Below are 27,031 nucleotides of genomic sequence, written 5' to 3'. Positions count from 1 at the left end.
GACAGGATCCAACTATTTCTGCATGATCTGTACTACCTGCCTTGACGTCCTCTATTTCCTGAAGATAGCCAACTTCTCTAATCCCATTTTCCTCTGGAATGAAATAGAAAATTCACAAAGTGCATCTCATTATTGTACTGGAGGCACTGCTCTCTTTCTATATATGTCTACTTTTAAAAAAATGTTATTTATTTATTTTTTGAGAGAGAAAGAGCACGTGCAAGTGGGGGAAGGGCAGGCAGAGAGGGAGACACAGAGTCCAAAGCAGGCTCCAGGCTCTGAGCTGTCAGCACAGCGCCTGACATGGGGCTTGAACTCATGAACTGCAAGATCATGACCTGAGCTGAAGTCTGATGCTTAATCGACCGAACTACCCAGGCGCCCCTACCTATGTCTCCTTTTGAAGGAAGTACTGATTAATAGACTGATCCAAGAATGCATAAAAATGAAAAGAAAATCGACATCCAATTTTGTAGAGAATACATATGATTTTTTAACTTCTTGGCTTTCCTTGATATGGTGGTCATCATTTTCTTGTAGTGTCTCTGATCTCCTGACTTCTTTTAATTCTCTCCTTGTGTAGCCAAACTGGGCAAGTGAAGCTACGGGATATGTATTCTAGGGATTTTAGCTCAGAAGCCCGTGTAAGAGCCAGGAAAGCTAGAATTTCATTCCTACTCTTCTTTATTATGTACTCTTTGAGCAATACCATGATAATTTTGACATATTTAATTTTTTTTACTTTTGTTTGAGTATATTTGACTTATATGCTACCTCAGTTTGAGGTATACAGCATAGTGATTCAACAAGTTTATATGTCATGCTAGGCTTACCATCAACAGTTGAGTGGAGAAAGAAGATGTGATATATTGGAATGGAATGGAATGCTCCTTGGCCATGAAAAGGATGAGATCTTTCCACTTGACACCATCATCAATACTCCTCGGCCACAAAAAGGATGAGATCTTTCCACTTGACCTATTCGATTTTAGACAACGAGGTGGCCAAGGTGTTTGCCAATGTGATAGCACTTTTCTGTCCATCTGACCATTCATTCGTACTGATTTTATGGAATAGCAAACTGAAGCAGGCCTCTCTCTGTGTCCCAAGGAAGCTCAAATGTGCCTGAGAGAAGATAATTCCTTGTTCTCATAAATATATCTGATATGGGGGCGCCTGGGTGGCTCAGTCGGTTAAGTGTTCAACCTCGGCTCAGGTCATGAGCTCGCGGTCCGGGAGTTCGAGCCCCACATCGGGTTCTGTGCTGACAGCTCAGAGCCTGGAGCCTGTTTCAGATTCTGTGTCTCCCTCTCTCTCTGACCCTCCCCTGTTCATGCTCTGTCTCTCTCTGTCTCAAAAATAAAATAAACGTTAAAAAAAATTAAAATATATATATATATATATATATATCTGATATGAGTGATGTTTTGAGGGGAAAAAAAGGAAGAAGAAAAGGAGAACTTCTTCTATGTCCCTTTTGCCCACCTCTTCTTCTCTTTGTGCTCTATGATTTGTTATTGAGCATTATTGAAAGTACTGCTTGGTTTAAGATGAAAGAAAAAAAGTTGTCACCTTGTTTGCATTCGATATGGAAATTATTTAGTTAATAGGAAAATTACAATATATTGATAATGCATTTTATATTAGGCACTACAGAAGATATCTTAGATTATTCCATTTGTAAATGTTATTAACAGATTGGATACATATAAAATAAGATAGAGTAGAAATACATGAGGGATTGCAATATATATTTGTGTGTCAATGTGTATGTGTAAACAGATTTACACGCACCAGCACCTACAGATTTATTTTCTAAAAATGATGATCAAATGATCACTTAAAACTAGGAAGGAGGGAGGCGCCTGGGTGGCGCAGTCGGTTAAGCGTCCGACTTCAGCCAGGTCATGATCTCACAGTCCGTGAGTTCGAGCCCCGCGTCGGCTTCGGGCTCTGGGCTGATGGCTCGGAGCCTGGAGCCTGTTTCCGATTCTGTGTCTCCCTCTCTCTCTGCCCTTCCCCCGTTCATGCTCTGTCTCTCTCTGTCCCAAAAATAAATAAAAAACGTTGGAAAAAAAAATTAAAAAAAAAAAAAAAACTAGGAAGGAAGGACACCCTGGGTGGCTCAGTCGGTTAAGTGACAGACTTCAGCTCAGGTCATTAATCTCGCAGTTCGTGAGTTTGAGCCCCTCATCGGGCACTGTGCTAACCACTCAGCACCTGGAGCCTGCTTCAGATTCTGTGTCTCCCTCGCTCTCTGCCCCTCCTCCTCTCGTGCTCTCTCTCTGTCTCTCAAAAATGAATAAATGTCAGAAAAAATTTAAAAATAAATAAATAAAACTAGGAAGGAAAACCCCAACACAAATAACTAACAGGGCTTGCAGTTTAACAAAACTTTGAGAATATAAAACTTAAGTTAATTGAAAGTAACATGTCATTGATGGTTATTTCCAAATACAAGCCTTGTTTTTTTGTTTTTGTTTTTGTTTTTGGTTTTGGTTTTGGTTTTGGTTTTTTTTTTGAGAGAAAGAGTTTTCAAGTGAGCAAGGGGCAGGGAGGTGGGGAGAAAGAGAGAGAAGCAAGGCTCACCTGAAGTGGCACTCGTGTTTTACCCAAAGCAGGACTTGAGCTTGCCTGAAGCGAGGCTCGAGCTCACCTGATGTGGGACTCAAACCCACGAACTGTGAGATCATGACCTGAACCGATGTCAGATGCTTAAAGACTGAGCCACTCAGGTGCCCCAAGCCTTGTTCTTTAAATGTTTCCAGTAAAGAGCATTAAGTAACCTTGACTATCAAAAAGTGTTACAACCACCAGATCTAGACTCTGGACTCTGAATCTCTGAAACAAAATTTGAAGTTTATTCAACTGGTTGACTGTTTAAGGAAGGCAAGGACTAACATTTGAAAATGAGTAGAATTTTAAGAGACAGTAGTGGTAAAAGACAGAAGCTCATTTGATGACAGCCACTAAGCAAACAGAGAAATATAAATGTTTCAAAGGAAAAACAAATCAGGGGCAACTACTCAGATCACAGAATCAAATTTAATTAGAAACACACCTGTTAAAAGCAAATACAATTAGGAAGCAAGTAAAAAGTGGCAAGACAAGAAAAAGTATAGAGTAACACATTTAAGAAAAACTATAATAAATATTTTTCATGTTTATTTACTTTGAGACAGAAAGAGAGAGCGTGCACATGTGCATGAGCAGGAGAGGGGCAGAGAGAGAGAGAGAGAGAGAGAATCCCAATCAGGCTCTGCACTGTCAGTGAAGAACCCCACACAGGGCTCGAACTCACGAACCATGAGATCATGACCAGAGCCGGAATCAAGAGCTGGCTGCTTAACTAACTGAGCCACCAAGGTGCCCCAGGAATACATTTTTTTTTTTTAATAAAATAGTCGGGAGTAGAATTTGGACAATAATTGCAATGTTTTCTCTATGAAATCAAAGAAGACATTGCAAGGAAATAGTATGCTTCTCAGCAATAAAATTAGTAGACTCATTTTCAACACTGCAGAAAGTAATTTAGAAAGTCAATTAAGGGTGCCTGGGTGGCTCAGTTGGTTGAGCGTCTGATTGTTTCTGCTCAGGTCGTGATCTCAGGGTCGGGGGATCAAGCCCCTTGTCGGGTTTTGTGTTGACGGCATGGAACCTGCTTGGGATTCTCTTTCACTCCCTCTTTCTCTCTCCCGCTGCTCCTTGCTCCCATTCCCGCTCTCTCTCTCTAAAATAAAATAAAAAATAAAAAACATTTAAAGGTATAAGTCAAGTATATCATCAGTATAATGAAAAATGAAGCCTGGAAAGGTGACCTGGATATTGCAGGCCTAAAATAAAGAGATTTTTAAAGGGATGTGTAAAAATTAAGTATCTGGAGAATAGTCTATGAGGCCCTCATCTGGAAAGGACACATATAATCTCTTTAGGACAGTGGTTCTCAAAACAGGATGATTTTGCCCGCTAGGAGACATTACAAAATTGGGAACATGTTATTGGCATTTAGTATAAGGTTGCCAGATAATAGCAAATAAAAATACAGGAGGCTCAATTAAATACTAATCAGATTTTTTTAAATCTTTTTTTCTGTTAGTTATTTCTTGGGACAGGTCTGTATGAGCACAAGTACACATGCTATGGGGGACCAATTCTGGACCTAGGAAGACATGATAATGAGATAGACAATGCCAATTATTGGTTGCTTATCTGAAATCCAAACGTAACTGAGCATCTGGAATTTTATCTGGTAGCTGTAGGAGGCCAGAGACATTGGTAAATATTCTAGCATGAGCATTATGCCCCCCAACGAAGAATTATCTAGCAGAAAATGTCAATAATGCCGAGGCTGAGAAGCCCTGTTTTTAGAAAGATATACGAGTGAAAAGCACAGACTCAGTAAGAGTGGTTACAGTTGAAAAAACAAAGTACTCAATACAATGCTGTGCATATACTGTAGCCTGACTTCCTCATCTCTGCGTTGCCTAACTTACCATCGTAGGGCCCTCTAGCTCCTTCACACGCAGCCCCAGCTCACACTGGCTCCCAACCAGGCCTTGCTTGGAGATAAGAAGGATTTGGGCTGTTCTTTACTAATTGCTGATCCCTGAACCCCTGCGATGGCCTCCAGTTAAAAGACCTTCTGGTGACAGGTGGACAACATAGAGTTCCTCTCTTTGAGGTAAGGAATAGAAATCCCCAAAGCCGTGTCCCTGTTAATAGGGTGCTCTTCATTTCTTAGCCCCCATGATTTTGTAAGCACCTTGTCCTTGGCAGTCTTTTCCTGGGAACTGAACTCTCGTTTGAAATCTCAGGGACGTATGGCTATCTCTCGGAAGCTCTCAGTCTGAATTTCCAAATATTTTCTTTCACTCATTAATGTTGTACTTTTCTTCCTTTCTTTTTCCTATCGTGGTAAACGTGAACTTAAGCCGTGAAATGACATAACCTTTAAAAAACAAGAATACTCACTTTCCTTCCAGTCCTTAACACTTGCATCAGTGATCTCAGACTGCGGGTGTTACCCCATTACAGACCTTCTCCTGCCGGCCCTCTTACCTCTTTGAATTCACCTCTCAATCCAAAACTAGAACATCTCTTCATGTGAGAGAAAGAGACATTGTTTTAAAAGCTACTCTGGATAGATTTGGGGTCCTCCAGCAAGAGATGCTACATCTGTGCTTATCTGTCTTCTTTTAACCGCCAGTAAGTTTGGGGGTAGGGTGAGATATTTGATTTACATGAGTCTGCTTTGACATTTCAATCCTGTATGGTAACATAGATGGGTAGCAGCAGCCAGATTGCCTTTAAGACCCACAGAGTCTTTCCGACAAAAAGAGACAGAGAGAAAGAAATGAAAAAATATAATAAGAATTTGATGCTGGGACGAAAACCTCTATGTACTATAGAGTAGCTAAAGATTAAGTTTGGGAGGAAATAGATTTAGACTTGAGGTCTTGGATAATTGTGTGGACAGATGATGCCAAGAAGAAGGAAAGCTAGCTGACAACACAATTCCCTACCTGTAATCAGCAACGTTACTGAAAACTAGACATTTAAAGGAGGAAACCAGAATACTGGAAGAGAAAGAACTTACCCCAGTTACCTGAAGTTTTCCCATGCTTTCTTGATTACCTGGTACCATTTTATGTTCACCTTCAAGGTAGCTCACTCATGACCAGTAATTGTCCAAAGGATTACACGGGTAGTTCCTCGCAGTGATCAAGTGATCTTGTAATCCAGAGGAAAGAGCTGTGATACTTTATGGGGAAACAAGTAGAATCTTGACAAATTCTTGATAGAAAGGATGCTCAAGATAATCTCTAACTCTAGATACTAAATGGAGACACTTGGTTAATAGCCGGTGCCCAGTGTCTCTAGCTGTTGCACGTTTTGTGAGCAGTCTCTTCGAAACTGAATAACTACTCACAACATATAAGGCAGAAGTTAAGCAGAATTATCCTAAACGGGGGAACTGTACCACTCCCTCTCCAAGTAACTAATTTAATACTCCTATGGAAGGAGTATTAGAAGCACTAGAAATATTATGGGTATAGGCAACCCCAGGTTGACTGTATGATGCTCAGAGGGTAGGTAATTTAGCGTCATTGTCACAGATCATGATAGACACCGTGATTCAGTAGACTCCACGATGCTGAGCACCTTAGGTCAACGTGATCTTTGTGACATGTGTTGGGAGAAAATCTCCCTGGATGTATTGCACTTCTGCATGGCCTCCGTCTTCTTTTCTGTGTAAAGAGTGTGCTTGATTAGCAAATGGCAAGACCTGGGCTAGAGGGAAGTAAGCAAGGTAGCGAGGGGGCAAAATTTAACAAGCTTCAGGGCCCTTTAAGGGTATACCTCCTTCAATGTTTTCTCTCTTGCCTCACTCTAGACCTGGCCCTGGCACGAAGGTTTGGAATTTTACAATGGTGTATCCCTCTTGGTCAGAGGGCAGATTTGTTTAAAGATAGAGTTTCTTTCTCTCCCCAGAGAAATTTGCTTATGCTCCAGTGTCAAGATAAGGTCTCTTTCTTTCCCCAGAAGAGAAGATAGATAAGTCACCCACAGCGATCAGCATTTATAAGATCAGAATTTCCTAATTTCAGCATTCCTCTGGCGTTGCAACTCACTGCTTGCACATGTGACATTTGGCTGTGATCTTACCTCCCTGAGGGGATTGAAGCTTGGGGAATCAGTGCTCTCATGTTCCTCTGGGTGCTACTGTTTCTTCTCTTCTCTGAATGACAAATAGTCTAATGTCTTCTGTACTACAAGTGGTGGGCTACTTTACTAGCTTAAAATTATTTTGGCAATAAAGTTGGAGCACTGGCAAAGGCCTTCCAGAGACAAGGTCAAGGGCTCTGCAGACTGATTAATAGTATTTGAGGAAGTCCGTAGGAATTGGTAGCTGGCATATTGGCCAAACTGCATAGTCATTTATTCAACAAACAGTCCTCCATTTTGTGGCTTACTATTGAGTAGGATTGAGAAGTGGTTGAAAGCTGAGTGAGGTGGTAGGATTGAAGCGTGCCACTCAAATGGCACTTTTTTTTTTTGCTCTCTGTGACAGATAGAAGGATTAAGGATTTCCCAAAGCTGGTACAGACCTTTGGGTAGACCTAAAACATTAGCTATTTATTCAGTTGAGCCATGAGCAGCCACTGCAGTGTTTGATTTTGAAAGTAAATGTGTGGGCGCCTGGGTGGCTCAGTTGGATAAGCATCTGATTTCAGCTCAGGTCATGACTTCACGGTTCATGGGTTCAAGCCCCGCATTGGGTTCTGTGCTGAAAGCTTAGATCCTGGAGCCTGCTTGGGATTCTGTGCCTCCCTCTCGCTCTCTCTCGCTCTCTCTCTGTCCCTCTCCTGCTCGCACTTGATCTCTCTCTGTCTCTCAAAAATAAATAAACATTAAAAAAATTAAAAAAAAAAAGAAAGTCAATGTCTTTTGCTCCTGGCATAGAGACTTTTTGTCCGTATCTCTCTGATTCTTTCTTCCCCTCCACTCTGACCTCAGCTTCTTTAAGAATTTAGGTTGAGGTTGAGATTGCTCTGCCCCAAAGGCCCTGTGCCCTCATCCAGATATGTTTCAAAGTACCAAGGAGGGTAAGAACCCAAACTCTCAGGGCTCTGTTGAATATAGATGGTCAAGTCACCATTCTACTTGGTTCTAGGAGGTGGGTGGAGAAGCGCCGGGCACAACAATAAACACTGAGGCATACAGGATAGAGCCACAGTGGCCTGTGGCAGGGGAGGAGGGAGTGCAAAAAAAGAGAAAACCTGAACCTGCAGACTCCAAAGACTCTGGGAGGTGCACTGGAAAGGAGGCAGACACTGGGACCAGAGGAGAAAAAAGTCTCCTAGATACTCTAGCTATTCCTCTCCACCTAACCCCATGCTCCTGCATTCCACAAATCCGCAGCCAGAAGATCTCAGGATCCCCTGTCATAGCCCCTAACAAGCAGATGTTTAACTCTGCTGTCGTTATGGGGAAAAAGAATGAAGAACTGACCGAGTTCAACCGATAACGTCTGAACGAACATTGCATTAAAGAAGAAAAAGTTGAACTTTGTTGAGTGGGACCTTTTGGAACTACTCAATGCCCTTATTTTTGTTATTTTTATATCTGTGTGTGTAGTATGGTGTTAAACACTTCTACCTTGTCTCATAAGGGCCAGAGAGAACCATCCAGGGGAAAATTGCAAGAAGGAAAATGTGTTCGTGGGACAAACTCCCCTGCCATTTGCTACCAGGGGATAGATCAAGATTTAGCGTGGGTGTCTCTATTCTCTGATGTCCAAAATTTTCCTTATAAAACCTTTTGGCAGTTAGAAACAGAGCAAATCCCTGTACATTAAAAACAAACAAACAAACAAACAAAAAACCCTGAGCAATTCTCAAGGGGTAAAACCATCAATGAATGCTGACTCTCAAAAAATTTATACATAGACATGATCAAAGACTTTGGAGCAATTGCTATAGCTATCCTCTCTGAGATAAAAGTAGGCACTTTCAAAATACATGGAAAGAAAATACCTTCTCAGCAGAGAAATTGAACCTATATAAAAGAATGAAATATGAATTTTTGAGCTAAAAATATAAATCTGAAATTTAAAAATTAAAAAATCTGAAGTTTAATCAATAGCAGAAAGGAAGTGACAGAGAAAAGAGTCAGTGCTCTTGAGTATGAATCAATGGAAATCATATAATCTGAAGAACACAAGATAAAATAATTAAAAAACATGGGTAGACCCTCAAGGACGTGAGAGACCATAACAAATAATCTAAGGTCTATGTCATCTGAGTCCCAGGAAGAGAGAAGAAAGAGGATGGGCCTGAAAATGTACTCAAAGAAATAATGTCTGAGAAGTTTTCAAATTTGGCCAAAAACCATAAACTTATAGGCTTGAAAAGCTGAGCAAAGCCCAACCAGGATATGCATAAGGAAATCTACACCAAGAAACACCATTGTCAAATTTCTGATAATTAAAGATGAAGAAAAAATCTTGAAAGCAATGACATAGAAATAATGTTACTTATAGGGGAAAACAATCTGAATATCAGTGGAAGTATCATTAGAAACCATGAAGACCAGGGGCACCTGGGTGGCTCAGTCGGTTGAATGTCCAACTTTGGCTCAGGTCATGATCTCGCTGTTTGTGAGCTCAATCCCTGCATTGCGCTCTGCTGATGGCTCAGAGCCTGGAGTCTGCTTCGGATTCTGTGTCTCTCACTCTCTCTGCCCCTCCCCCACTCACACTCTGTTTCTCTTTCCTTCAAAATTAAATAAACATGAAAAAAAATTTTTTTTTAAAAAGAAAGAAACCATGAAGACCAGAAGAGTAGCAGAATACTTTTAAATTATTAAAACAACTATCAATCCAGGATGCTATATCCAGTGAAAACATCCTTCAGTACTGAAGAGGAAGAGGAAATCAATCAGTTCCTCAGATGAAAGAAAGCTAACAGAACTTGCTGTCAACAGACTTACCATAAAAGAACAGATGGACTTACAGACATATACAAAACATTCCATCCAAAGGAAACAGAATACACATTCTTCTCAAATGTACATGGAATATTTTCCAGGATAGAGCCAAAGCGGGGCCACAAACAAGTCTTGATAAAACTAAGAAGATTGAAATCACGTCAAACATCTTTTCTGACCACAGTGGTATAAACCTAGAAATCAACTGCAAGATGTGCCAATACTTTGGCATAAAAAATGAAGAAACAAAAGCTTGCCATTTGCAACAACCTCGAATACTCTGGGATGGTGGTGGACTCCAGACAAGTGGTGGACTCAGGGGAAGTGGTCAGTTCATGGGCAGTGGTTGACTCAGGAGCATTGGTCAACTGAAGAACCGTGGCTGGTGCCAGGGTAGTGGTCAACTCTGGAGCAGTGGTTGAGTCTAGAGAAGTGGTCGACTTTAGGGCCGTGGTTGACTCTCGAGAAGTGGTGCATACGGGAGCAGTGGTTGACTGCAGGACAGTGGTGGACTCTGGACATGTGGTCATCTCGGGGGGGGTTGGTCAGCTCTAGATCCATGATCAACTCTGAAGGGCAGTGGTCAGTTCTAAGGCAGTGGTCAACTATAGGGCATTTGTCAACTCTGGGAAGGTTGACTCATGGTCATTGGTTGTCTGTAAAGTGTTGGTGAATTCTGGGCTGGTGGACAGCCCTGGGTCTGTAGTTGGTCCTTGGGTAGTAGTTGGCCTTGTGGTGGTGGTGGGCTCTAGGGCAGTGGTCGATTCTGGGATTGTGCTCAAGTTCTCACATGTTGATATTTGTTGAGTGATAGTAATTTAGTTGTTGATTATGTGTAGATAAACAAACAAACAAAAAAAGAACAGGTCAAATTACTTTCTTGCAATAATATCTTCACCATCTTTATATTGTTCCCATTCCAAGCTAAATCTTTTTTAGAGAGGTATATCTGAAACAAAAAGCATACATAGAATCGAATATGCTCTCACCACAAGTCTCTAATCTGCCAAGTGCAGAAAGTCTGGAAGATCTCACAACCAGGAGTATGCTCAGAGCCCCCTACACCACCTTTCTTTGAGGGTGTCAGGGAGAATTCAATACTGTGCCTTTATATGTGAACTGGTCAGACTGGAACAGAATAAAAATTCCAAGGACATTCCCTCTATAAGCCTTCCAGGTCCACGAAAACTAAAAAGAAAAGCCAAAAGGGGGCAAGGAGCTAGGAAAATAGCTATTCCCAAGGTGCATAAACCAGAATGGAATCAACTCTAAAATGGGCTACTCCTTCCATTTTTTCACTTAATGGGTGAAGTCTAGAACCTGACTTTTCAGTCTCTCCCATAGAATGCACAATCCAGACATTTGGGGGCTTGCTCACCAAAGAACATTATAACCATATAGACCTGATGAGCATATAACCAGGGTCTTTTTGAGTTACAGTGAAAGATACCCAGTCATTGTGGCTGCCTAGCCTAGGTGACCAGGTTATGGGCATGCTGCCAATGAGGCCAAAATCATTCGCTCTCTATTTTAGCTACTGTGTTTTTTCATTCATATGCAGTAAAGAACCTCAAACCTAGCATCTGATAAGTTGAGAGCCAACAGAAGGAGCACTGGGAGGAAGAGAATGGCGGTGGGGGGGGGGGGGGGGGAGAAGTAAGAAAAGAAGTAAGAAAGAAGTAAGAAAAAAAAAAAATCCTGGACCATGCAATGAGATGCCCCTAGAGAGAATGCCAGAAGAAGAAACTGGGAGTGAAGAAGCAAGGAAACATTGAAAATGTCCTTTGTGAAATTGTGTTGCATGGACTTCTTACCATAAGCACCATTTATCCACCTTTCAGAGGGGGGAGGGGAGAAATTCTAGTTTCACTAGATGGTTGAAGGGACTCCTCTCCTGGCACAAGGTTGCAGGTTTGTCATCTGGGCAAGAGCCAAACAATGCTTTACTGAACCCTCAACATGCTGTTTTGTGTCCTAGCACAGGGCTGAATTTCAGACCAAGTATCATGGTGAGTCATGAAGCGTTAGTCCAGGAGGCCCCTAACCAAGGCTTCAGTTCCTCATAAGCCCTTTGAGCCTGCTGGCTATTCTGAGTCAAAGGGAGCATCTTCCTGCAAACAGTATCCTAACCCCAGCAGGATCCTGAAGGAGAATTGTAGGTAATAGTAATAAAAGCAACAACTATTACTACTTCTATCTCCTATTACTACTATGAATATCCCAAAGCATAAGGTTTCACATGTGCTACTATCTTGTTTGGTTCTCACCACAATCCTGTGTGTGAGGCATTATTGTCCCCATTTTTTTTTTCTGGTGAGGAAAGGAGAGGTTGAGAGACTAAGCGACTCCAGATTCACCTCAAGATATTCATTCTCTGAGGGGTCATTAACACAAAGTACTTCCTGGCAGAGCAGACCTGGCTCCTGCTAGCGACTTCCTCAGTCCTCTAGGGGGCAGTAGTAAGTCGCCATGAGCTCTTGGGTGAAGCTCTGACTGGAACCCTCACAGGAGATGCAAACTAGATAGAGGGCGGAAAAGACTGTGGGGCTGGTTTGCATAAACCAGCCTGGGTGCTCAATTACTAAAACCAAAAAGCTAATAGATAAAATGGAAGATTAAAAACAATTAATATTTTTAAAGGACAGGAAATCAAGAGCAGTGGAATCAAACCCAGAGGGAATGAATCTAAAAAATAATAAATTGATATATTTAAAGACTAATATACTGACACATTTAATATAAATGGTCTAAACAAACCAAGAAAGAAAACAGAGATTGTCAGATTGATTAGAGAAAAAACAAGATCCAACTATGTGCTGTCTAAAAAAACCTCACTTTAGGGCACATTTTGGGATGAGCACTGGGCATTGTATGGAAACCAATTTGACAATAAACTTCATATATTGGGGAAAAAAATAAATTAAAAAAATAAAAAAATAAAAAACCTCACTTTAATATAAATAAGTTGACGTACGTAAGTTGACAATAAAAACATGGAAAAGGTGGTACCATGAAAACGTCAATAAAGATAAACTGAAGAAGCTGTACTAATATCACATAACACAGACTTCCGAACAAGAAAAAATACTAAGGATAGAATATTTAAAAAATGACAAAAACTGGGGCGCCTGGGTGGCTCAGTTGGTTGGGCATCCAACTTCGGCTCAGGTCATGATCTCACGGTCCGTGAGTTCGAGCCCCGCGTCTGGCTCTGTGCTGACAGCTCAGAGCCTGGAGCCTGTTTCAGATTCTGTGTCTCCCTCTCTCTCTGACCTTCCCCCATTCATGCTGTCTCTCCCTGTCTCAAAAATAAATAAACGTTAAAAAAAAATTAAAAAAATAAAAAAATAAAAAATAAAAAATGACAAAAAGTCAATTCCTGAGAAGACATAAAGGTCTTAATCACGTACACATGTAGCTAGAGAATTACACAATACATGAAGTATGAATTGATAGCACTGAAAGGAGAAAAAAGCAAACCCACAATCCACTTCGAAACTGCAACAGTCTTCATTCAGTAATCAATAGAGTAGGTACACAGAAAATTAGTAAGGACATTAAAGACTGAAACACCACTATTAACTTGGTTTAATGGGCATTAATAAAATATTCTCTCCAACAACAGCAGAATGCATGTTTCATTTGCACATGGAAACTTCACCATGGTAGACATATTCTGGCTTGTAAAACAAGCCTTAAAAAGCAAATAAAATAATTAAAATTATACAAAGTATGTTATTTGACTGTAAGGTTTAAATGAAAAAATAATAAGACAAAAAGAATCTGGATACCGTAAATATTTAAAATAGAACAACATACTTCTAAATACATCAAAGATAAAGACTCAAGGGAAATTATGAACATTTTGAAGTAAAAAAAACACATCAAAATTAGAAGGTTGCAGTTAAACTAGTGCTTCGAGGGAAATTTATTACAGAAAATTCATATATTAGACAAGAAGAAAGGTCTTATACCAATAGGCTAAGATTACAACTTAAAAAACAAGTAAATTAGAAGAGCAAATTAAGCCCAAAGAAAGTTGAGGTAGGAAATGATAATAATTTTTTAAAAGTTCAGAAATCAATGAAATTGAAAACAGTAAAACAAAAGGAAAAAACCCAATAAAACAAAAAATTAGTTTTTTAGAAAATATCAATATAATTCATAAAATACTAGCTAGATTGATAAAGAAAAAAAAGGAGACACAAATTATCAATATTAGGAATTAAAAAAGAAGATATCCTCAGACTACTGACATTAAACAGAGTAATACTACAAACAACTCTTGCCCATTATTTGACAACTTAAATGAAATGGGTCAATTCCTTGAGCTATATAAAATATGAAAACTCACTCCAGGAAAAATAGATAACCTGAAAAGACATTTATTAAAGAAGTTAAACTTATAATTTAAAATCTTTTAAAATAGAAAACTCTAAGCCCAGATGATTTCACTCGCAAATTCTGCCAAATATTTGAAAAAGGATAATAATAATTCTACACAATATCTTCCTGAAAATAGAATACAAGAAGTATTTCCCAACTCACTTATGAGGCCAACATTACCATTAAAAAAACACAGACATAGATATCACCAGAAAGAAATTATAGACAATAGTTACTTATGGACATAGATGCAAAAATCCTCAACAAAAAGTAAATCAAATACATCAACATATAAAAAGGATAATATATCAATACACAGTAGAGTTTATCAAAAGATGTAAAGTTAGTTTAATATTAGAAAAGTCAATGTATGTCATCATACTAACAGATTAAAGAAGAAAAATCACATGGTTATCTCAATAGGTGCAAAAAAATCATTTGATAAAACCCAAGTTCTATTGATAAAAACCTCCCAGTAAACTAGGACTAGATGAGACGTTTCTAAACTTGATACAGACAACCAAAGAAAAAGCCAGAGCTAAATGCATATTTAATAGAGGAAAACTGACCACGTTGTCCTAATATCCAAACAAAGCAAGAAAATTCACTGTCAATACTTCTAATTAACACGATACTGAAGGTTATAGCCAGTGCAATAAGGCAAGGAAAAAAAAGAAGGAATCCATATTCTACAAGAGGAAATAAAACTGTCTTTACTTACAGATGACATGACCATCTAAGTAGAAAATTCCATGGAATCTGCAAAACAAAAAAACAAAAAGACCCAAAATAAAAAAAACTACTAAAACTAATAAGTGAGTGTGACAAGGTTGTAGGATAAAGGATCAACACGTAAAAATAATTATATTTCTATATACCAGCAACAACAATCAGAAAGTGAAATTAAAAAAAAACAACTATCATTTGCAATATCATAAAAATATGAAATACTTAAAGACAAACATAATAAAAAGTGTTAAAAATATGTACACTGAAAATTACAATACATTCAAGTAAGTTAAAAGCTATATATTATTTATCATTGGAAAACACAGTATTTAAAAAAAATTTTTTTTTTACATTTTATTTATTTTTGATAGAGACAGAGCACAAATGGGGGAGGGGCAAAGAGAGACGGAGACACAGAATCCGAAGCAGGCTCCATGCTCCGAGCTGTCAGCACAGAGCCTGACACGGGGCTTGAACTCACAAACCATGAGATCATGACCTGAGCCGAAGTCGGATGCTTACCTGAGCCGAAGTCGGATGCTTAACTGAGCCACCAGGTGCCCCCACAGTATTTTTTCAGATGTCATTTTTGCTTAAATTGATTCAGTGCAATCCTGATAAAATTCCAGCAGACTTTTCTTGTAGAAATTAACATGCTAGTTCTAAAAAATATATGGGAATGCAAAGAAACAGAGTAACAAACACAAACCAACAAACAAAAGAAAAGGTAAAACAAATCTGGAAGACTTACTCTACCTGATGTCAAGACTTATAAATCTACACTGATTGAGACAATGTGGTATTGGTGTAAAAATACACAAACAGAATAGAACAGAATAGATAACTAAGAAAGAGACTTACATGTATTAACAATTCATGTAAAAAGACAATTCAGTGAAGAAAGATTTTCTTTTCAACTAACGTATAAGAACAATTAAATATCCATATGCAAAAGATAAAAAAACAAACAACTACACCTTGCAACACGTACAAAAGTGTACTCTAACTGGATTATAGAACCTGGATTATAGAAACCCTGTTTCAGGCTCTGTGCTGACAGTGCAGAGCCTGCTTGGGATTCCCTCTCTCCTTCTTTCTCTGCCCCTCCCCTGTTCACACACTCTCTCAAAATAAATAAACTTAAAAAAATTAAAAATTAAAAAATAAATGACTGGATTATATAAAACCTAAAATTGTAAAACTTCTAGAAAATATAAGAGAAAATCTTTATGACCTTGGATTAAGCAACCATTTTCTAGATAAATCAAATAAGCGATAATTGAACTTATTTTTAGAAGACATTGTTAAGGACATCAAAGAGATATTTGTACCCCTTTGTTTTTTGCAGCATTATTCACCATAGCTAAGATATGGAAACCTAAGTGTTTACCAATGGATGAATGGATAAAGACATGGTATATACAAACGATGGGCTATTATTTAGCTATGAAAAAGGCTGTCTTGTCATTTGCAACTGCATGGTTGGACCTTGGGGGCATTATGCTAAGTGAAATAAGCCAGAAAGCAAAGGACAAATACTGCATGAACTTCGAGCTGTAAGATTAATAAATTCTGGGGATCTAATGTAAAACATGGTGACTATAGTTGATAACACTGTATTGTATCATTGAAATGTGCTGAGCGAGTGGAACTTAAATATTTTCATGAAAAAGCCTCAAAAAATAGAAGTATGTGAGACGATGGATATGTTAATTAATTAGATGGGAGAAATTCTCTCACAATATATATGTATATAAAATCACCATGATGTACAACTGAAATATCTTACAATATTATTTGTCAGTTATACTTGAATTGGCAAATAAAGTTGAAATTTAAAAATTAAAAAAATAGGGGCACCTGGATGGTTCAGCTGGTTTAGCATCCAACTCCTGATCTTGACCAAGCTCATAATCTCAAGGTTCATGGGTTCAAGCCCTGCTTCAGGCTCTGTGCTGACAGTGCAGAGCCTGCTTGGGACTCCCTCTCTCCTTCTTTTTCTGCCCCTCCCCTGTTCACACACTCTTTCAAAATAAATAAACTTAAAAAAAATTAAAAATTAAAAAATAAATGACATTGTTAAGAGAATAAAGAGGCAAGCCAAAAATAGGAATCTATATTCACAATTCACTGTTATCTAAAATATGTAAAGAATTTTTAAAAAACATTTTTTGTGTGTTTATTTATTTTGACAGAGTGTGCTCATGCTAGAGAAAGCAGGGGAGGGGGAAGGGCAGAGATAGAGAAAGAGAATCTCAAGCAGGCCCTATGCTAACATTGAGGAGCCCAACTCAGGGCTTGAACTCACTAACTGCGAGATCATGACCTCAGCCGAGATCAAGAGTTGGAGGCTTGGGGCACCTGGGTGGCTCAGTCAGTTTAGCGTCCGACTCTTGATTTTGGCTCAGGTCATGATCTCATGGTTCTTGGGATTGAGCTCTGAGTTGGGCTCTGCGCTGACAGTGCAGAACCTGCTTGGGATGTTCTCTCAAAACAAATAAATAAATAAAACTTACCAAAAAAAAAAAAAAAAAGAGTTGGAGGCTTAACTGACTGAGCCACCCAGGCATGTCTATAAAGAATTCTTAAAACTCTCTAATAAGAAGGGCACTTGGGTGGCTCAGTCGGTTAAGTCTCCAGCTCTTGATTTGTAATCAGGTCATGATCTCATGATTTGATTCCCATATGACCATTAAGATCGTCTCTATTAGAGGAATGTATTAGGAAAACAAAACAAAGAAATGAACATGTCTGAGAACAATAAGGCACAATGAATAAAGATGCTTGTTTATTTTCAGCTAACCTGTCCCTACGTCACTATTGAGCACTGGATGTGTAGAGGGGAGAGTGGATAAGAACTCTCTTATCTGTTGTTTTACTTTACAAATCTCTATGTCAAAAGGTGCCAAGTCCAGACCAGAGATGTTAGAATTTGAGCTGTAGGTATTTGAGCTTTGGTCTTTGGGTTATCTTTCTTGGGGAGAGGAGTTAAATGTGTTCTACACCACTGAGGAGGGAGTGAGATTGTATTTTATGACTACAAGTGTGAACCGTGGAAGAGACATTGAACATCTCTGAGCTATCTCAGATTTCCCAGGCCCTTGCAATTAGTATGGGGTTTGTGATTTGTTCAGGCCAATAGGCTTGAAGCAAACTTATGTGTCACTTTGGGACTGATTTATTTAAGAGGTTGAGCATGAACTTCCTTGTCCCTCTCTTTCCCAGGAAAGTAATTTGAAGGCCACATGTTGGGTGTTACATTCCAGTAGCCTGCATTTCTGGGAGATTACATGGAGGAGAACTTCCCCTACTCCACCCTGCAATTTTAAACTAAATTGGTTATGGAATGTGAACCCAGAAATGAAACTTGTACGAAACTGACATTTTGGATGTTACAGCATAGCCTATCCTATCATGCTTCATATGAGCAGTAAAAAGCTCCTTCATAATAGAGTCAGCAAAAGTGAAATTAATATGGTTTTTGATATTTTTATTTATAACCCAGAAATAAAGAATTTTTATTTATAGATCAGAATTAAACATAATTAAGCAAATAGGATCACTCCAATGTAGAAGAAAGTTATGAAAAATATACACAGATATTATACTCCTGGTTTATAAGGAAAACATCTTATATATCTTTTTTCTTTTTTTTAATGTTTATTTATTTTTGAGAGAGAGAGAGAGAGAGAGAGCAGGGAAGGGGCAGAGAGAGAGAGGGAGAGAGAGAATCCGAAGCAGTCTCTGCACTCAGCACAGAGTCCAACACTGGGTTCAATCTCATGAGCTGTGAGATCATGACCGCAGCAGAAATCAGGAGTTGGACACTCAACTGACTGAGCCCCACCAGGTACCCCTATATCCTTTTTTAAAATCTTTTATTTAGTTTTGAGAGAGAGAGACAGAGTGTGAGCAGGGGAGGAGCAAAAAGAGACACACACACAAAATCTGAAGCAGGCTGCAGGCTCTGAGCTGCCAGCACAGAGCCTGATGCGGGGCTCGAACCCAAAAACCATGAGATCATGACCTGAGCCTAAGTCGGACACGCGTAACCAACTGAGCCACCCAGGCGCTCCTGTATCTTTTTTTCTTAAATAGTTTCATTGAAATATAATTCACATGCCATACAACTCACTCATTTAAGTGTACATTTGAAAGGTTTTAGTATTCTCACAGATACGTGCAACCCTCACCAGTCAATTTTAGAACATTTTTATCACCTCACAGAGACCTGTACCCTTTAGCTCCCTAAACATCTCCCTGTCTTCTCATCATTCCCCACCCACCCCACCCCAGCTCTAAGCAACCACTTATCTATTCCCTGTAACTATAGATTTTCCTATTTTAAACTTAGTTCATATTAGAATCATATAATATGTGGTCTGTTGTGACTGGTTTCTTTCACTTAGCATAATGCTCTCAAGGTTCATCCATGTTGTAGCATGTATCAGTACTCTGCCCCTTTGTATGGCAGAACAATATTCCATTATATGGATAGAGCACATCTGGTTTATGCATTTGTCCCCTGATGAACATTTGAGTTGTTTCCATCATTTGGCTACTACAAATAATGCTGCTATAAAAATTCATAACACAAGGGCGCCTGGGTGGCTCAGTCGGTTCAGCATCTGACTCTCGATTTCGGCTCAGGTCATGATCTCACAGTTCGTGGGTTCGAGCCTGCATCAAGCTCGGTGTCGACAGGACAGAGACTGTTTGGGATTCTCATTATGCCTCTCTGCCTGACCCTCCCCTGCTCATGCTTTGTCTTTCTCTGTCAAAAATAAATAGACATGAAAAAAAAATTTTTTTTTAAATTCATACACAAGTGTTTGTGTGAACATGTGTTTTATTTCTCTTGGGTTTATACCTAGGTATGGAATTCCTGGGTCATGGTAACTCTGTGTTTAATCTCTTGAGGAACTGCTAGACTGTGTTCCAAAGCAGCAGGACTATTTTATACTCTCAGTATATGAGGTTCTCATCTCTCCACATTCTGGCCAACACTCGCTATTACTTGCCTTTTGAATTCTGGTCATTATGGTTTGAATTTGCATTTCCCTGATGACAAGTAATGTATAGTATTTGCTCATGTGCTATTGATCATTTTTATGTCTTCCTTGTAGAAATGTCTGTTCAAATCCTTTGCCTATCTTTTAAGTATTGTAATTTTGTCTCACAAAAGTTATGTTATTTGTGTTGGGGGAAAGAGACAGATGGGCAGCTGGAAAAATAAAAGACTTTTTCTATCTATATGCTAAGTCATTTTGTTCTGGATACATATTGCTCTTTAAAATATCCAAAATTCTTGGGGCACCTGTGTGGCTCAGTCAGTTAAGCATCCGGCTCCAGCTCAGGTCATGATCCCGCGGTTCGTGGGTTCAAACCCTGCACCGGGCTCTGTGCTGACAGCTCGGAGCCTGGAGCCTGCTTCGGATTCTGGGTCTCCCCCTCTCTCTGCCCCTCTCCCACTCTGTCTCTCTCTCCCAAAATAAATAAACATGAAAAAAATAAAATATAAATAAATAAATAATAAAATATCCAAAATTTAGTGGTACAAAACAACAACTATCTTATTATGCTCCCAGATGCTGTGAGTCAGGAATTTAGACAGGACACAGCAGGACAGCCTATCTCTGCTCCAAAATGTCTGGGGCTTCAACCTCAGAAGACTCCAGCAGCTGAATGTGGCTCAAATGCAAGAGGCTGGAATCGCCAAGCAGATTCTTCACTCACAGATCTGTCACTGCAGTGGGGTGATTAAAAATCCGGGCTCAGTTTGAGTGTTTAACCAGATTACCTACATGTATCCTGTTCATGTGGGTTGGGTTTCCTCCCCACAGACTCGTCTCAGATTTGTCAAACTTCTGATAGACCCCTCAGGACTCTCAGAGAAAATGTTCTAGTGATTAACACGAAAACTGCATGGCTTTTTTTTTAGGACAGCTGAAAGCTCCTATAATGTCATTTCCACTGTAATATATTGGGCGAGGCAGTCACAAGCCCACTCAGGTTCAAGGAGAGGGATGGCAGACCCCAGATCTCAAAGGAGAGAGTTAAAGCACTTGCAGCCACATTTCACAGCTGCCCTAGACTCCAAGAAATCCTGGTGTAACTTCGGACAGCAGATTTTCTGTATTTACGTAAACTTTGAGTAATTTATACATAATATGTATTGGTGAGGTGAGTAGGTGAAGGTAAACTTTGTAAATTAAGATACTTGCTGCCTGTGGTGGTTAGGAAAATGTGCCTCTAAAAAATCTGACTCAGGGGAACCTAACCGGCTACCTAAGGGCAAATACAAATGAAAACAAGTGTCTTAATTCTCCCTGTTAGAAATAAGCACCCCTATCTCCCAGTTTCGATTACAGGACCAGAGTCTAACTTCAGCTAGTGCCTGACTCCACATTGCAAAACTGCCTCCTGTCATAAATATATGAATTTATTTTTTCCTTTGTATAAAGCCAATTAACTAACACAGATGGTCAACCCAATACCAGGTAAATTTAGGACAAACCACCTGTATTAAATAGTGCTGCCCAGTTTTCCTACTGCTGGACTAGTTCTTGTTTACCTTGAGAACATGTATGTAACGGATTGTATCTGTTTGCACTATATAAAAGGGTGAGATTTCTTTCTGTTTTTGTAAATTTCCTGTGAGATGATGCATCAGATTCTGGTTTAATGCTTTGTCCGATAATGAAACTCTTTTCTCTCTCTACTTCCTTGGCAGAGAGGTTTTCTGCGTTAGCAGGAGATTTTGCTTTTAATTTTATTTCCCCAACAGCTGGCAGGCTCGTGTCCCTGTGCTCTGCAACCCATCACCCCAACCCCTTCTATGAGCGGCTCGCCGCCCAAGATTGATCTGGGCAGAGATTCGATGGCAGGACCACTCCTGGGAGACTCAGGCCACCTCTGATGGGCGCCATGGACTTGCAAATTCCCACCGATTTTCTTGAACCTCTTTTAGGATAGCTCCGCTACCCAAGGTCTACCTCCTTTCCTTCCTTCTCCTTCCACAGAACTCAGACTTGCATTTGGTAGAACAACTCCCCCAACCTTCTCCTGCTCACTCCTTCGTTTCCCATTGGGGCATTTCCCCTGGTAATTTGCTTGCCTCTCAGAGCACCCAGACCGGAGTCACCATATTTTTTAGATTGGGTTTTCAGGTTTCTAGCTCATAACTGAGGTGAGTGAATCAAAAACGTCTAAATCTTAAAAGAAAAAAAAGATGTTGTAAAAAATATGTAAAAATCAAGATCTGGTTTGTGTTTTAACAAACCAGGATTCAGATCTTAATGAATAGCTTTGCATACAAATTACAAGCAGTGCGACAGCAGCAGGTAATATGCTATTTGCCTTGAAAAATCAGTAGCTGGGATCTTGAGAGGAATAAAGGTAGTTTTCCAAAAGATAACTAAGACTTTGGGAGCATCCTGGAGGCAATCTTCTCTTTGCCAGTGGATATCAAAGTACAGGAAAAAGAAACTTATTGAACATTAAAGCTTTGGATCCATAAATCCATAACACTTGATTCACAAATCAGAGGAGTACTGAAGAGAGAGCTTGACTATCAGCGGGCATGGCAAGCATATCGAAGAATGTATTTATGATACTGTTTGCTGGAGAATTCATAACGGGGATTCTGGGAAATGGATTCATTATATTGGTTAACCGTATTGACTGGATCAGGAACTGGAAATTCTTCGTAATTGACTTTATTAGTACCTGCCTAGCTATTTCCAGAATAGTTCTGTTGTGCATAATAATTTTAGGCATAGGTGTAGATGTACCTTGTGAAGAAATATGGAACAAGAAAAATCAACTAATAAGTTTTGAAATCCTCTGGACAGGATCCAATTATTTCTGCACAACCTGTACCACCTGCCTCAGTGTCTTCTATTTCTTCAAGATAGCCAACTTTTCCAACCCTATTTTCCTCTGGATAAAATGGAGAATTCACAAAGTGCTTCTCATTATTGTACTGGCTGCAGTCTTCTCTTTCTGCTTGTCTCTTCCCTTTAAGGATACAGTGTTTATGAGTCTGATCAAAAACAAGGTAAACGCGGAAAGAAATTGGACAGTGAGTTTCACAATGAGAACATATGAGTTATTTTTGTCTCATATGCTCCTGAACATAATGTTCATCATCCCCTTTGCAGTGTCTCTGGCTTCCTTTGTCCTTTTGATCCGTTCCTTATGGAGCCACACCAGGCAGGTGAAGGGCAGAGGTGGGGATCCTATCACAAAAGTTCACGTGAGAGCCATGAAGTCTATGATTTCATTCCTACTCTTCTTCTTTATGTACTATTTGAGCACTATTATGATGAATTTGGCCTATGTCATCCTAGATAGTTTGGTGGCAAAGATTTTTGCTAATACACTAGTATTTTTATATCCATCTGGCCATACATTTCTTCTGATTTTATGGACCAGCAAATTGAAACAGGCTTCTCTCTGTGTCCTGAAGAAGCTGAAGTGCCTGCATCTAAGGAAACCCACACACCCATAAAACATGCCTGAAATGACTGCGATTTTGTCAAGAGTGAAGATAATGAATAGAACTCCATGTACGTTTCCTTCCTCTCCACTTCCTTTATTCTGTTTTGCGACAAGGTCATTGAATCTTACTGAAAATATCTGCCTCGAATAAGTTAAAAGAAAAAGATTTTGCTGTGTGTCCATCAGAATAGTGATGATGTAATTAATTGTAAAATTAGAATATATCACCAAGGCAATGGGAATTTGATGAGAGACAAGAAAAGACTAGGGAAGATAGAAATTTACTTGTGGCTAGATTACAACTGTACAAAATTAAGTTTAGCAAGTCTCAGAGACAGAAAACCCCCAGAATTCATGAAATGAATATTTGGACATCCTAAAACCTTATTACCTGTGGCTGATGGCTAACCATGACTTAAAGTGGTATTTGGGAAAGGATGAACATAGAACGAACTGACATGACGAATTTTTGGTGATGCATCCACAGCATGTGCCTAGAAGTCCTGTTGGAGAGCCCATAAGAACCCTACTATTTCTTAAACATATGCCAAAGTTGGGGGCACCTGAGTGTCTCAGTCGTTAAGCGTCTGACTTCAGCTCAGGTCATGATCTCATGGTCCATGGGTTTGAGTCCCACATCAGGCTCTGTGCTGACAGCTTGGACCCCAAGCCTACTTCAGATTCCATGTCTCCCTCACTCTCTTCCCCACTTCTGCTCATGCTCTATCTCTCTCTGTATCTCAAAAGTAAATAAAACGTTAAAAATTTTTAAAAATATATGGCAAAGGTGGTTTCAAACAAATAAATGAATAAGAGGGAAAAACACAAGGCTTAGAAAATACAAGGTGTGTTCACTTGGGCAGCACATTTACTAGAAATTGGAATGATACAGAGATTAGCATGGCCCCTACCCAAGGTTGATCCACACATTCACGAAGCACTCCGTATTTTTTTAAAACTTCTTTCATTTGTACTGTTCATTCAAATAAAATAGCTTGGTGCCTCTTACCCCCCCAAAATACAAGGCTCAAAGTCTAGGGTACTATAGAGGTTATTTTGTATGAAAAAAAAATACAGAAAACACAATGCAGAATAGTTTTATATTTTTCTTATTCCCCAGGTATAGTGCCAGTTTCGGTACCAATTATTACTCATTAATTCTGGGTTATCAGGAATCTCATGTTTTGACAGAGGTTGCTTGCTACCCCCAACCCCCAGTAAATAAAAATTTATTTTATTTATTTCACCTTTCTCTCTCATAGATGCTCTAGTTTTTAAGCAACAGTTTGCTGTTTGACTTTCCATTGGTGTATGAGAAAAAATGTATTTATTTTTTAAAAAATAAGTTGTTTTAAAGGCCTATAGAATATATCATAGAAAAAGAATAGGGTAGAACTGATTTTTTTTAAAATGGAGATGTAACTGACGTGTAACTGACATGTGTAAGTCTGAGGTATACAAAGTGTTGGTTGGATACATTTATATATTGCAATATGATTACCACTGTTGCATTAGCTAACACCTCTATCATGCTACATAATTATCAGTTCTTTTTGGTGTGTTGAGAGCAATTCAGATCTACTCTCTTAGCAAATTTGAAGTTTATAAGTTATGCTGTTGGCTATAATCACTATGTCGTACATTAGACTTCCAGAACTTATTTATCTACTAGCTGTAACTTTGTACTCCTAAACAACATCTCCTCAGTATCCTCAACCCCAGCCCCTCTTTTTGCATGTTCATCTTTTTTAGATTCCACATATAACTAACATACAGTATTTGTCTTTCTCTGCCTGACTTATTTTACTTAGCATAATAAGTGATCACTTGCTTTTGGTTCCTTCCTTGGGCAGTTTAATTTAGGTATGGGATGCCTACATTTTAAGAGGGTAGAATATTTGAAAAGCTTTGTCTAGGTGAGATATAAATGCACCTTATTTTCAAAAAGTTGGACTTCAGTAGCATGAAAGCAGAAAGCAAATTTATTCTTTCCCCCATGGCCCCTACAACCCTATTTTGTTGAGTTCTTCTTTTGCCAGGATAAAACCTTAGGCAGATCCTACAGCAGCTATAGTCACTCACGCATACATCGCGTCCAATCCAGACCAAAACCAAAGTTTAAATCTGTCATTTAATATCAAACTTTTCTTACCTTTTTCAGATCCTGTTCAAGCCTGAACACCTGATGTGGGAAAGGTTGTTTCATTGCTGATTCTTGTTCTTCTCCCCAGCATTCCTGCTGCCTTTGGTTTCTTTATGATTGCAACAAAGTTAAACAGCCAGTGTCCCCCTCGGGTTCTCTTTTGGCTAAGGAAAGCTGTCAATCATACCAGATATTTTAATGCAGACTCATTTTTTTGTAGGCATCTATGTCAGGGGTCCCCAAGGCCACCCTTATGTTTAATGACTCAGAGAAATGCTCAGGGACCTCAGAAAAAGCTATTATAGTCACAGTTACACTTTATGACAGTGCTACAGCAAAACAAAAAACAAAAAAACAAAAGCATTGATAGATGAATAATTGCATATGCTATGTTGATTTACTCCAATACAGATATAATGTCTGAAACAGTAGCTAGAAACTGGTTGAGAGACTGTGGATGTCTTTCGTAGCAGCCTAAGTTAGGAGTTTGATCCTGAGAATTGTAATTTTTCCTGTGGTATATGAATCAAACAGTGTTTGAAAGTTTGAAGCATTGATCTTTATTGTTGCAGTCTATAACTTTCTCCAATATATCTAGCTGTGGAGTTTGCTTATTTGTTTTTTTTTTTTAATTTTTATTATTACTATAATTATGGGTGTTCTCTTTCTATTAAAGCTTCAAGAATGTCCTCAGTTTAGCCCTTGGAATACCCTTTCAATCCAGAGTTTTATTTGGCTAAGAGTTTTCCCCCATTATTTGATTATTTCTTTTCATTTATCTTCTTGTATTTTTAAAATACCAGCAGATAGACATTTATATTATATTATTATTTTACAAGTGTCCTCATCAGGACAAACATCCTGTCAGAATTTTTCTTTCTTATTTCTTCTGAAACATTTTACACAAATTATTAGGCTGGAACTTCCAGCTCACTAATTTGATATTCAGAAGAGTCTCTTCTCTAATTCAGCATGACTATACTAATAATTAAAGAGACAGATGTGATTTTAAGTTCCAAGGATTCTGTTTGCCATTTTACTATGCGATAAGATTATCGGTATATAGTTATGAAAGCCTATCAAATTCCTCTGATCTACCAACAGTGCTGGGTGTTATATTGATTTAGTATTCTGTGTCCTTTGCATTCCCTGCATTTTCTTGAAGGTTTGTTCTTTTGTGTGTTCAAGCTAGTATTTCTCTTTCATTGGTTTGATTTGCCTCAATGTGAATTTTTAATATCTATACGTGCGGGTGAAATCAGTGGGCAAGATTTAGCTCATGTATGTGATTTTCATTGTTGTTGTTTTTTGTGTGTTTGTTTTTGTTTTGTTTCTTGTCTTGACTAATATACTTATACTTTCAACTATTGTGTCTCTAATTTTCCACACTTAGAACCTTCAGCAACATTACACCTTTATGTTCCCATCCAGCACATTTGATTTTATGACCTTAATCTAGGATATGCCTTCGTAGGTAGAGGGAACTAAAGTCAATTTTCTCACTCCAAGTTAAAGTCACCAGTTGCCTAAAGACCAGAGCATCATGGGTAGGAGACCCTGGGTCTGGTAATTATGTTGGACAAGGAAGTGGAGCTATGACTTTGCAGAATTTCTGTGGAGGCAAATGGACTGCTTGTTTTGGGGCAAATGGCGTCCTTTACAACTTGAAAGAAACTGAGATACTGCACAATTTTTCTTGATTTAGTTATTGGTCTTGTCATAAACCTTATCCCTTTTCTAACAAGACTATTTAACTTTTTCTTATGAACCCATAAGACTCCC

The 27,031-nt window shown here is 38.9% G+C and overlaps 1 protein-coding gene and 1 non-coding gene across 2 annotated transcripts; both read left to right on the top strand.

Annotated features, from left to right (window-relative positions):
- Positions 1 to 22,186: 22,186 nt before the first annotated feature.
- Positions 22,187 to 23,116, top strand: LOC122225351 (taste receptor type 2 member 8-like). Its single transcript, XM_042948285.1, has one exon. It carries the CDS (start codon positions 22,187 to 22,189, stop codon positions 23,114 to 23,116), a length of 930 nt encoding a protein of 309 aa, XP_042804219.1.
- An 837-nt stretch (positions 23,117 to 23,953) lies between these two features.
- LOC122225698 lies at positions 23,954 to 24,058 on the top strand. Its single transcript, XR_006205311.1, has one exon. It is a non-coding gene; the product is annotated as a U6 spliceosomal RNA (small nuclear RNA).
- The last annotated feature ends 2,973 nt before the right edge of the window (positions 24,059 to 27,031 follow it).

Source organism: Panthera leo, chromosome B4 (genome assembly GCF_018350215.1).
Source record: "Panthera leo isolate Ple1 chromosome B4, P.leo_Ple1_pat1.1, whole genome shotgun sequence".
NCBI lineage: Eukaryota > Metazoa > Chordata > Mammalia > Carnivora > Felidae > Panthera > Panthera leo.
This window is presented reverse-complemented; position numbering and strand designations above follow the sequence as displayed.